General features: G+C 32.6%; 2 protein-coding genes across 2 annotated transcripts; both read left to right on the top strand.

Annotated features, from left to right (window-relative positions):
* Nucleotides 1-337: 337 nt before the first annotated feature.
* On the top strand, nucleotides 338-5,875 carry LOC105326337 (transmembrane protein 128). Its single transcript, XM_066068655.1, has 4 exons — nucleotides 338-527; nucleotides 1,440-1,653; nucleotides 2,020-2,187; nucleotides 2,895-5,875. Exons 1-4 carry the CDS (start codon nucleotides 413-415, stop codon nucleotides 2,998-3,000), a joined length of 603 nt encoding a protein of 200 aa, XP_065924727.1. The 5' UTR covers nucleotides 338-412; the 3' UTR covers nucleotides 3,001-5,875.
* Nucleotides 5,876-10,138: 4,263 nt separating this feature from the next.
* LOC136270820 (uncharacterized) lies at nucleotides 10,139-12,215 on the top strand. Its single transcript, XM_066069569.1, has one exon. It carries the CDS (start codon nucleotides 10,219-10,221, stop codon nucleotides 11,698-11,700), a length of 1,482 nt encoding a protein of 493 aa, XP_065925641.1. The 5' UTR covers nucleotides 10,139-10,218; the 3' UTR covers nucleotides 11,701-12,215.
* Nucleotides 12,216-13,922: the final 1,707 nt, after the last annotated feature.

A 13,922-nucleotide genomic window follows, 5' to 3' on the forward strand; every position in this document is an offset into this window, starting at 1 on the left:
TGGACTTTCGATAGGACGTAACTGTCTATTTCTTGCGTCAAAACAAGTTTAAATGACGCTGGTTTCACGTGAAATATACACAGATTGCGTAGTCTTAGCTCAAAAGCCAGACAAATCTTGTTGATTTCACAGAGCCTTGGCCGAGTGGCCAGCGATGAAATAGACAGGCCTACGTCACATTGCTGTTTGACACAACTACCCAAAGTCCAAGCTCTTGTTAAAATGGTTCTTAAGTTTTATTTAATTTCAAATCGTATTTTTTCTCTAGCTGGATCAACATTTGGGTCCAGTTGGGCCCATTTGGGTCAATCGAAGCTTCTCACAGAGTTCATCTCAATCAATCAAACGCTTCTTTTAGTGATTAAATTAACTGTTAGGTAAACATATACATGATCTCAGTAATATTGTCAAGATGCAGACAACAAACGAGTCAAGTCCACTATTAGCGAGTGAAGAAGTTATGGACAACGTTAGACAACGGGTACAACACAGAATCGCCGGCCATTTTATGGGGGCAATGGGCGCAGGTATAGCAGAAATCAATAATGAGCTGAACATAGTTTAACAGTTAAAAGATAAGGTTTATCGACTATTAACTAAGAGTTTCACAATCGTGAAACTATATTTATCAGAAAAACTATGTTTTGCAATTGTAAATGGTTGTTTACAGTGCAAATAAATAATAATAGTTTTACATTTCTGAAACATAGATGATCACTTTATCTATTTAGTACCAACTAATGTTTCTCAGATGATAAACTAGGTTTATCAACTATTAACTATAGTTTACAAACCCTAAACTTATGGTTAACTGTAAACTATAGTTAATGTACTGTTAAATATAGTTAACCAATGTTAATGATTCATAAACAGTAGTTTTCATCTGTAAAACCATATTTAGCAGCCATAAACTATATAATAGTTTACAAGTGATAATCTAAGGTTATCTGTCTGCAAACAAAGTTAACGATATACTCTAACTACATGTATGATTTACATTTGTTAACTATAGTTGTACAATTATGAAACTATATAACTACATCTGTGTGATGCATAATTAACATATCATGTCAAAATGTACAGGGGCAAGTCTGGGACAAAACAAATTAAATGTATATATGTATGATTGTATGTGTTTCTATTTATTATACTGTATGTTTTTGTTTATAACGAACCAGCTAATCAACTGGGTAATTAAGGGAAGCAAGAGTAACTTTAAAGAGTGGATAGATTTTATGATTTTGTAACATTTAATGTTGACAACAATCTTTCAATATGTTTTCTTTTTACCTAATGATGTATCTTAGGTTAAAGTAAAGAGTATTGTTTGAGAATAGGAAGGCATCTGTGGTCAAATAATCTACTTATTTCAGTCAATGTGTTTGAAATGAAATCTTGCATTCTTCTATGTAATGGCTATACTTTAATATCTTGTTTAGAAACAGATTCTCATGCTGAAAGCAGTGAAAAATCCAAACTAAGTGAACATATTGATGAGAAAACAGAGAGAGAGATAGAAAAGACCTTTGGAAAGCACAGAAGAAAAGAGTCGGCATACAGCATTCAGAATGTACTGTGGCTGATTACATCTATCGCCGTGTTCTACTACACAGACTTCTACATAGCATGTCGATATGACCAGCGAGTCAACAGGTGGGTAAACCTCAGTGTTATAACAGGTGGAAGTACGGGTGTTCAAAAATATTTGAAGAAGTTGATGTCTGTCCCTCTCTCTCACTTGCTCTCTCAATCTTTCTTTCATAAAGTAGTGATATAAAGTCTTAAAATATATTTTGGTTAACGGAATATAAATATGTTGAATAAAATGACAGTCTCATTGTAATTTTTTATTATGGTTTTACATGTTAAAGGACTAAAAACAAAAAATTGAAAATAGAAATGTCAATGCATGTATTTATTGGTTTAGTGATATATTGGTTGTTTTATTAAAATATATTGGTTGTTTATTAAACTGTGTTTAAAATTATTTGTTTTTATTATTTTATAATGTTTTTTCAGGGTGTGGTTTAATGTGGGAGCTATCCTTGTACTCGTCAATCTCTGCATCGGTGCTTTCCTGATTGTGTACATTACCTATATTAAGAAAGTGAGCTCCGATGACTGGGAGACCCACTACCCCGCCGCCATACCTATAGCAACCGGCTCGTTTATCATGGGAGCAGTGTGGTAAGACCAGTTTTTATGAAGTAGACTAGTATTTATATATCAACAAAAGCCAAAAAAAAACTTTTAAAACTTATAATCTAGTGTGTTACTTTTGTTCAAACATGATCCCAAGAGGATCAGAAAAATCAAGGTTAGAATAAATCACAAAATGAGGATTTTTTTTTTATCAGCTGACCAACAATTTTTATTTCGAAACTAGCTAGTACTGAGAATAAGTGGTGTTAGAAAAAGAACATTCATGTAGCATTTCACAGAATATTTTGTTTTAAGAAAAAATGCCAATGTTTGTTTAATTCTCAATTCATGTGGTAAAGCTAGTTAAGTACTTGGACCAAGGGCATTGTTGCTCAATTGAACATGGCCTATGAACCCCGTAATGTTATTATGAAAGTGAGAGTGAGGTGTGTTTTTGCTTGGGTCTAATTCTTAGTTCATCTATTTTTTTTTTTAAAGTAAATGTTTTCTGTTTCTCTTTAATCTTATTACTTGATATTTTTAAATAAAAGAACACATATTTTCAAATTTTATTTCAAAGCGTTAAAATTGTGAGAGTAAACTGAATGTAACTAGTCAAAGATTTATATTACATTACAAACAAAAAATGTACACAGAAAAATTTACTGCAGAGTTTTAAATATTGATGATTGTAATGTGTACGCTGGTAGATTATACTACAGATTGCTTAGTGTGGATTGGTTGTATTTCAGTGTGACGGTCGGACTTTGGCCCCTCTGGAATATCTTCACCCCTGTGATCTTGTTTATCCTGTTTATGGGAATGATCGTCACGTTAGCCATGTTACCAAACTTCTAGATTTTTTTCTCAAGAATGTCTGACAACCTCCCAGCCACCAAGAATGCACCTGTTAACTTATTGATACTCAGAAATATTTTTACTGAAAATTAAGTTAACACAACAATGTTATTAATTTAATACTGAATGTTTTACAGCATTTTTAATCCAAACTATTTTTGTATGGGAAGGTTTACCAGTGTATATTTTCAGCAGGATACAAGTTACCTACTTGCAGTTTCAGTATTTGTTCATTGATGTGTATTTTTACATGGCTTTGAAGTCAGGAAATTTCCAAATTTGAAAACAGTTCCTGAATCCAGGTACTCTATAAATACTGCAGATTAAGCAATGTAGTTTTATGACCTACAGTATATATATTTTTATCCAAGGTTATTTTGATTGAAAACAGCTCAAGTCTTTGGTACAGACTTGCATGCTAATGTGACATGTGAAACAAATTCATTCCTTATGTTTTATTTTCTACAGTTATATGTAAATATGTTTAACTTATATTTTTATGAATATTTTCCCTGTCTATTAATTTTGGCATATCATAATTCTATTATGGGGTTATTTAAGGAATAAGGAAACATTCTTTGAGTATTATGAGATGATAGTTTCGGTTAGGGCGTAATCAGAAGATTTGATTACGCCCCGACCGAAATCATCACCTCATAATATTCAAAGAATGATTCCTTATTGCTTTAATTTATATAATTTTTAGCAATTGTACGATTAAATATTTAAATATGAATAAGCAGACCCTGCTTGTGCCCTGATTTTACGTCATTTGAATTTATTGGACTATAGTACAAAATTAATACACAGTGTTATCACAGGCAAAGACACTGGAAAATGTATATTTTTATTTTCTATCATAAAGTGTCTTCAATAGTGAGTGCTTTGGTATATGCTTTTGTCAAACAGACAGTCTTCTGAAAGGAAATACATTTAACTTTCTTATGAAAATTAGATTCCAAAGAACAAATTTTTATTTTTTTAATCAAGATTTTTAAGGCACATAAAACAACTATACAATTAAGCTGTGACACTTGTTAAAAGTGAGAATTGTGTAAGTCGATCAAGATGACTCAGACTGAGATCCAAAAATGGTGGTTTTATTGATAGGAACAAGCTAGGATGTACACAAATATACATTAATAACATAGCATAATTTCCCAAGATGTCAGCTCCCATTTCCATTGATCTCTAGAGCCAAAGATATTTTTCAATATGGACATACACTTTACAGAACTAAGTATTCACCATGATAGATAAAATAATTTTAAATTTATGAAGTAAAATAATGTGATACTTTCTAAATTTCATTACTGATATAGCACAGGTAAAATAAAAATATACCGATTGAAATCAATTACCCATGACAGAATTTCAAAACATTAGATCGGTATTTTTCGGTGTATGCTCAATATAATCGGCAACATTAGGCTTTAGTGATAGGTCTTAAAGAAAAACACTTAACATGGCCAAAATGACAATTGAGAAAACAGCCAGAGCTACATTACTACGATGACAGATTGTACTCGCATTGGATTTGCTGTTTATTTTATCCTTGATGTTATTTAAAATATTGAGCAATTCAAAGGAAACTTCATTTTAATATATTTTTTTCTTCTATAAGTGTAACATTATTTCCATTAGCAAATCTAATATGAAAGCTTTTTGCAATATTCTACCAAACCGGAATTGTTTGTGATATTGAGCAAAGGCCAAGTTCTTAAGTTGCAACCAAATCTCAAGATCAATGTAACGTTCTTAACTACTTAAAAGTTAAGTGAAAATCAGTCATCCTGACTGCAAGACAAATAAATATGTTTATTTCATATAGCAAATACATTATACTGGTACTGGGTGAACACTCAGAACTTGGGTTCAGTGTATATAACTGATATCTGTCTGTTATTCAATAGTTAAACAATTGATGTGTAGAATTTATGTGATTGTAAAGTGAACAGCAGAATGAACAAATTCATTCCATTTCAGTCTTAGACTTCATATCATTTGCATATGTAAAAATATTATGTAATTTTAATGTGAATTTTCAAATGTTCTCTTGCAATAATTTTGCTTAAAACAGGCTTAGAACAGTCGTACATTGAATGCCTGATTTATTTATCTTGATAGAACTGTGTAATGGCTGCTGCCATTTAACTACTATTTTTCTACAGATAAATGATAATATTGTTACATTTACCAGATGCCATATCATGTTAATGACTGTGTTTTATTATGTACCTGTACATGCAGAGAGCCCCTCTACCAGAAAAATTGCAGGATTAACATGCCTCTTATGAATTCTTTGAAACATTTTATTCCGTGATGGACAGTCTATTAAAAAGGGTTGAGGCCTTTAAATTTGTGTTGAATATGAGTAAATTCATTTATAAAAACAAGGAACAAACACTTTCTTCCAGTTTACAAATGTACTTTATTTTTCTTAAGAAGGGGGAGGGGGCTTGTTGTTTTCATTAACTTGCAGATATTATGTCCCAGTGGTATAAAGTGTAATTGGGAGTTAAGGACTCTCAAATCGTTTGTATTTTGTAACTTTGGATGAATTGATTTTTTTAATTTCTCAGATATATCACTGAGTAATACCGTGGTATCTATCTCTAGTCTTGATTTCCTTAACTTCTCTCAGTCCCTTACACTTTCCCATGTATTGAAATCCTCCAAAATCTTGGTTTTAATTTGATATACATTGTACAATATTCATATGACATGTTTTTGGTTAATTTCCACTAACTTTAACATTTTGTTTTTATGTTTGCTCGTTTGATTTGGTTTACTTATTTTTTTTTTAGGGGTGGGGGTTAGAGTTGGGGGTAATAGTATTGATTTAAGGCATAAATTCAATTGTTGTATAGAAAAACAGGAGTACAAAATTGTTGAAGATGATAATTTATTTCACCTGTAATTAATTCTGATAAAATGACCTTGGCACTAGTTGCTTCAAATATTTGTGCTTATTTCAACTATATTGGTTTTTTTTCATAGAAATTTGAAAACAGAAATATTTTGTAAGATGATTTAGAAGTCTGTACCCCTTTTAGCATTTATCATAGCTAATGTACTTGGTAGAAGAGATATAATTGACAGCATTATGATAAGACAGTCTTCATTTTTTTTGTATATGTGTATTTTTAATATGATAAAAAACTAACATGCATACTTTTGATATAACCCTGCCATGTAATAAATGTACATATATTTTTCATGAATTCTCTACCACCAGGACTTTTACATGTTTGAGGCTTGTTGAGGCTGAACACCATTGCATGTATCACTAAAGGGCACCAAAATGAATTAGAATTAATGTGCAATTTTGGAAGCAGAAATAGTTAATTTTAGAGTACTCTGCAGACCAATTAGCTGAACATTTATAGGAAATTTTATTTTAGAAAGCAGTATATTGTTTTACCAGTGGAATAGGTATAAGCCATATCTTGTCTATTGTGACTAATTAATCTTCATACAATTGTAGAAATGTGGATATCTTCTATTAACTTCCAACGTGTTAAAAAATCAAACAGCAAAGTTTAAAGACATACAATTTAACAATAAATTTACAACATTATTCAACCATACATTGGGAGAAGGAAAAATAATTTTGGTTGTAATGGTGTTAAGGGAAAACGCACTTCTTTGCCATAATTTCTGACCACATATATAATTTTCTGGTCGAGTCTTGATTGTATGTATTGCTACGGAATCACTATTCCAATGTAATATCAGAAGTTTTTGAAATCTGTAAAATCTAGTTAGCTTAATTCACTAAGTAAAGGTTAAGTAAAGGGATAGAAAATGCTGCCTCTGTGGTTTTATCCACTAACAATGGCTATATAGTTCAGCACATCTCAGTCTCAGTAAGGAGTTTTTAATGTTGCTATTTTGTAAAAAGAAGATGCTGTAATTTGGTGCAACATGTTATTCATGTAATGTCTATTTGGTCTCTTAAATATTGATTACAAATTAGCTGATATATGTAAATGGTACATGTATTCTTATACTGCTACACGTGAAGACAAGTGGTGCTTGGAGGATCTAGACTGGGTTATTCTGATCAAATATCTGGCTGTATACACAGTATATGGCAGCAGGGGGACTTCAAATTGTAGTGAATCTGTGATAATATAAATCTGTGTGTAGTCCAGCAGTGTAGAAAAATATTGTGTCTATTTTGTGTATTATTATTTTTTTGTACTTAATAATTTATTTTAACAAAACTCTTTGAATATTAAATTATTTGTGAAAAGCAACATAATTGTTCAGTTTTTATTATTTTCTATTTATTGTTGGATGTTTTTTTCGGAGGAGGGGGGAATAAAGTTAAAAAATATTTTTACGTGGATATCTGATTGAAAAGTCCTTTACTTAAGGAATAAGAAATCATACTTTGAGTATTATGAGGTGATATTTTCGGTCGGGGCGTGGTCAAATCCAATAAAGCCCGAAGGACTTTATGATAGATTTGACCACGCTCCGACCGAAATTATCACCTCATAATATTCAAAGAATGATTCCTTGTTACTTATATTTACATTATTTCCAATTTGTACACCTTAAAACATTTTTTAAACCACTATTTTTTATGTAGCACATGGTATGTATTACTACGCGGTGCAGCCAATACCGTTTAATTCTCGGTTATGCTATAAGATAAGACGCCCATTTTGTGTCACTCATGTTTTATGAAGTTATTGGGTTTTAGGGTTCAAAATTGATTTGCAATGCTATCACAGACAAAAACAGTTGCTAATGTAAATATTTTTGTATATATTTGCTTTATGCTACAATTATAATTTTTTCTCTGTGGTACATGTTGACTGTATAGGGAGGGCTTAGAGGCAAAAATAGTTGCTCATGTGAATTAATAGTGCACATAAAACTACTACATGTACAACCAATCGCTTGTAAATTGTATATTTCTAGATACTTTATCGCTAGCGATGTTGGTGTTAACAAAAGTATATAAGCATATTTTATTTTACCAACTTTTTATATGATTAAAGGGCAAAATGTCATGAAAAGGGCGTAATAATACAGTTTCCAAAACAAATGACGCCTGACTTTTCAAAAGACGCTAAAACTTGAAAATTGGTACAGTATATACTCAATTAAAAAAGTTAAGGTTTATGAAAAACCTTTTTTTTTTCAAAAAGTATATTTAATCAAAATTAATCTCAAAGGTTCTATTGTAAAGTAACAAAACATTCGATAAAAAAGTAATTTTTAAATTTTTACTTGAAACGAAGAAGAATACTAAGAATTAAAGAGCCCGTCTAATTACAGTGAATTTATATATCCAGTGATTGCATAACTTGTATAAATAAAAGACGATCTGTGGCCTCTACTTGCCGAAAAATCAGCCCTGCATCTGATGTGGGCAGTTTGAACAAGTGAATTTAACGGATAGCTTATGGGGAATGGGATACCATTTCTCTAACTGAGCAACTTCAAGGTCTTTGGTATCGGATGGAGCATGATCCAGTTGCTTAATCTGCCTCTGTAAACATCAAAGACAAATATTCAATAGGATTGAGGTCTGGTGCCTGATTTTCTCGATATAGTATATGCTATACAGTGGCATCGGAAGCAAATTAAAAGTGGGGGGGGGGATAAACTAATCTTTACAAAACCTAATACCCAAAATCATGAAAATCCTAATCCGTGGGGGGGGGGGGTGTATACCACAGTTCCAAAAAAAATTCTTACCTACCAAATTTCCCCCCCCCCCCCCCAAATCATGAAATTCCTATTCCGTGTGGGGGGGGGGGGGGCTATACCTATAACTCCAACTTCTCAATATTTCAATCTTTTCAAGGTACATTTCAGACATTTCAGATCAATTATGTTTGCTGCAAGAAAAAGTGGGGGGGGGGGGGGGCTGAACCCTCTTTTATGCTACATGTATGTGCCTAATGGTTAGGTCTAACTTTGCAAAAGTCCCGCTAGCCCCCCCCCCCCCCCCCCCCCCCCGGTTCCGACGCCTATGCTTCATTGTACTTGTTAATAATGTTTGCTCTGTGTGGCCTGCCGTTATCAAACATCCAAATAATCTACCAATGACCCTGGTACATGGTTGTTGCAACCGCTTTTGAAAGAAAACCACAATTGAAATAAACTAGTTTGCAAAAAAAATCTACAACTTTTTTCTTTTCAGATGTGTTTCAATAGTGATTACAAAGTAATATTCATAAAGAGTAGTATTTGTATTTCAAAAGTAATTGTAAAGTGATTCGTATAACAAAATACATTTCCAACCACTATTGAAATATTATGTTAAACTGTGTTTGTATTTCAATAGTGATTGCAAAGTGATTCTTCCAATGAAATACATCCCCAACCACTATTGAAATAATTTGTTTCAGTAGTGGTTTTATTTCAATAGTGGTTGCAACATAGTCTCACGATTGAGCGAAGACTTGTCAGTAATCCATTTTTTATGACGTATGTAACTCGATGGACCCTTGAATAAAAATTGCCACAGACACCATAATTGCTTAGTAAACAATACCGGAGCAGGATGCTGCATTTAATTAATTATTTGTTAACACGCAAGTGTTAGGAGTAAAGTGTTTTTATTTTATCAAAACACAATACTATAAAAAGTTAACATCACACAAATGACTGCATGAAAATGAAATTAAAAGATTAACTCGCATGCATCTGGTTGTCTTAACACTAAGACAAATCTATAATTATTAAATTTGACCGTTTTATAAAACAGCTTATGATGAGATCATATAAAATGTTACTCGTAAGATATTGTTAAGAAATGGTCCCCTGTTCGGTCAAAACTAGATATAGTGTTCTTGGATATGATATACAACTACCTCTATAACCACTAAATATCTTTCTATGACAGTTACACACACACACACACAGATCAAGTTTTTGATAACAACTGTTTTCATTCTACAGCAGTGTTACAAAAGTCTTTCCAGCCATTTTTATTATTCAATATATACTGTTTATGCTACCAATGTTGAAAACTATTTTTGCAGTTCAGTTTTAAGATTTGAGTAATCATAAACCGAGGTAATGGCGTCCTTTTTATCAAACATTGATCAAACATGCATTATTTAGATAATTGAATCATTAAAAACCTAAATGTGCACTTTTTGTTGCCTAAACCTGTAGCGCAGACTTTTGAATTATTTCTGCACGAATCTCAAAATTAGGTCGCTGCTAGGTGTATAGCGAAACATAAACATGGCGGCCATATCTTCCAAATACCCGCTTGGATCTCCTCAAGAACACATCCCGATGTGTGAAAAACACGATTTGACCATAGACATGACATGTGAGGACTGTAATGAGTTTATCTGTTCACAATGTGCCAAGACAGACCACAAGGACCACGACTGGAAAACTATATCTACAGCAGGAAGTCTCAGGAGAAGAAAGCTTAAGAAGACATTGAGAAGGGTTAAGGATGAAGATGTGACTGAGATTGATGAGAAGATAAAAAAGGCATCCAAACAAATGGAGGACAACAAAAAATGTTGTGATTCTGAGGTCGCTAAGCTTCAGAAACAGTTTGATGCGATTGTTTCAAAACTTGAAGAAATCAAGAAAAATTATGGGAAAACATTGAAGGAAAATCTGGAAAGAAAAAATGCTGAAGTAAGCGAGAAAAAATTAGACTTAGAAAGGAAAAAGAAACAGGTTATGGATCTTGTTAAATTCCTGGAAGAAAAAAACAACACAATGTCTGACCATAGTTTGATTGACAACCTCAGAGACTTGTCCAACCTTTTATCCAACAGGGACTGTGATTTAGAAAAGGGGGACCATTCAGTGAAATACAGAAAAGGGGACATCAGTGAAGGATTACTGGAGTCGATGATGGGACAAACATTTGATTTGGATGATTTCACTGTTAATGAGACAGACTCATTTCAACATGGAGATAAAAAAATATTTATCATAGAGGCAATCAATGGAGATACATGTTTTATTAATGGTGTGGGTTCAGATTGCATTGAAAAAATTAATAGAAAGAATGAAAAGGAAACAAAAATCAGTATCAGTGTAAGTGACGTTTGTGTAACAGACAATGGTGATGTGTATGCCACTGATTATAAGAACAAATCCATTGTCCGTCTGTCCCCGTCAGGCTCAGTCTCTACAGTATTCAGGACAGATCCACTGTTGCCTCTAGGAAACTGTCAATCAACAGAAGGTGGGCTGCTGGTCTCATTGAGAGATACAGAGTCGAAACGATATCAACTAGATTCGAGCAGCAGACGTTTGGTCAGACACGTGACACTGAATGGTGACGTCATCTGTGAGTACGAGTTCCAGGAAGACGGTCAGACCAGACTGTTCACCGTACCATGGAGAGTTAAACAGAGCATTAACACTGATATCTGTGTGGTTAACTGGACAAGTGAATATACAGGTGAACTGATGATTCTATCGGTAACTGGGTCTCCGAAGTTACTAGTAGTCTACCGTGGACAGAAACTGGTATATAAATTTAAACCAATTGATGTAGTGTTTGACTCACACTGCAACATCATCGTTAGTGACACATTTAACAGCAAGATACATCTCCTGAGTCCTGATGGGGAGTTTATGAAGTATGTCGCGACAGTAACAGATCCAATTTCGATGTCTTTCTACAAACCGACATTGTGGGTAGGCAACCGCCAGGGACTTGTCAAAGTGTTTCATTTCAATGAAAATTAAAATAATAATTTAGAAAGACTTGGGAGAATTCTTATGAGTCAATTTTTAAGAGAAATTTACAACCTTTTACCAGTGAACCAAAACAAATCAATATTGTATTGCTAATACCACAATTTAGAACATAGATATCACATTCATATATAGAGTTTCTATTTTGTAAGAGAGATGCTCTACCTTTTATTTTAGTGCATACGGACCACAGGCACTTTGGAGTGCTTTGGTATATGCTTTTGTCAAACAGACAGTGTTCTGAAAGGAAATACATTTAACTTTCTTTTGAAAATTTAGATTCCAAAGAACATTTTTTTATTTTTTGAATCAAGATTTTTAAGGCACATAAAACAACTATACAATTAAGCTGTGACACTTGTTAAAAGTGAGAGTTGTGCAAGTCAATCAAGATGACTCAGACTGAGATCCAAGATGGCGGTCTTAGGGATAGGAACAAGCTAGGATGTACACAAATATACATTAATAACATAGCATAATTTCCCAAGATGTCAGCTCCCATTTCCATCGACCTATAGAACCAATTTGAAAGATCTTTTCAATATGGACATACACTTAACAGAACTAAGTATTCGATCACCCTGATAAATGAAATAATTTTAAATTTATGAAGTAAAATAATGTGATACTTTCTAAATTTCATAACCGATATAGCACAGATAAAATGAAACAATACCGATTGAAATCAATTACCCATGACAGGATTTCAAAACATTAGATTGGTATTTTTCTGCGTATGCTTAATATGATCGGCAACATTAGGCTTTAGTGATAGTTTCTAAAGAAAAACACTTAACATGGCCAAAATGATAAATGAGAAAACAGCCAGAGCTGCATTACTACAATGACAGATTGTACTCACATTGAATTTGCTGTTTATTTTATCCTTGATGTTATTTAAAATATTGAGCAATTCAAAGGAAACTTCATTTTGATATAATTTTTTCTTCTATAAGTGTAAAATCATTTCCATTAGCAAATCTAATATGAAAGCTCTTTGCAATATTCTACCAAACCGGAATTGTTTGTGATATTTGGCAAAGGCCAAGTTCTTAAGTTGCAACCAAATGTCAAGATCAATGTAACATTCTTAACTACTTAAAAGTTAAGTGAAAATCAGTCATCCTGACTGCAAGACAAATAATTATGTTTATTTCGTATAGTAAATAGATTATACTGGTACTAGGTGAACACTCAGTACTTGGGTTCAGTGTATATAAACTGATATCGGACTAGTATTCTGTTATTGAATAATTAAACAATTGATGTGTAGAATTAATGTGATTGTAAGGTGAACAGCAGAATGAACAAATTCATTCCATTTCAGTTTTAGACTTCATTTGCATATGTTAAAATATTGTGTAATTTGAATGTGATTTTTCAAATGTTCTATTGCAATACTTTTGCTTAAACCAGGCTAAGAACAGTCGTACATTGAATGCATGATTTATTTATCTTGATATAACTTGATTGAACTGTGTAATGGCTGCTGTCATTTAACTCCTATTTTTCTACAGATAAATGATACTCTTGTTACATTTACCAGATGCCATATCATGTTAATGACTGTGTTTTATTATTTACCTGTACATGCAGAGACCCCCTCTACCTGAAAAATTGCAGGATTAACATGCATCTTATGAGTTCTTTGAAACATTTTATTCTGTGCTGGACAGTCTATCAAAAAGGGTTGAGGCCTATAAATTTGTGTTGAATATGAGTAAATTAATTCATTTATAAAAATAAGGAACAAACACTTTGTTCCAGTTTACAAATGTACTTTATTTTTCTTAAGAAGGGGGAGGGGGCTTGTTGTTTTCATTGACTTGCAGGTCTTTTGTCCCTGTGGTATAAAGTGTAATGGGGTGTTAAGGACTTTCAAATTGTTTGTATTTTGTAAGTGTGGATGAATTGAATATTTTTAATTTCTCAGATATATCACTGAATAATACCGTGGTATCTTTCTCTAGTCTTGATTTCCTTTGACTTCTCTCAGTCCCTTACAGTTTCCCATGTATTGAAATCCTCCGATTCTTGGTTTTAATTTGATATACATTGTACAATATTCATATTACATGTTTTTGGTTCATTTCCACTAACTTTAACATTTTGTTTTTATGTTTGCTCGTTTAATATGGTTTACTTATTTTTTAGGGGTGGGGGTTAAAGTTGGGGGTAAATAGTGTTGACTTTAGGCATAAATTCAATTGTTG

Source organism: Magallana gigas, chromosome 8, assembly GCF_963853765.1.
Source record: "Magallana gigas chromosome 8, xbMagGiga1.1, whole genome shotgun sequence".
NCBI lineage: Eukaryota > Metazoa > Mollusca > Bivalvia > Ostreida > Ostreidae > Magallana > Magallana gigas.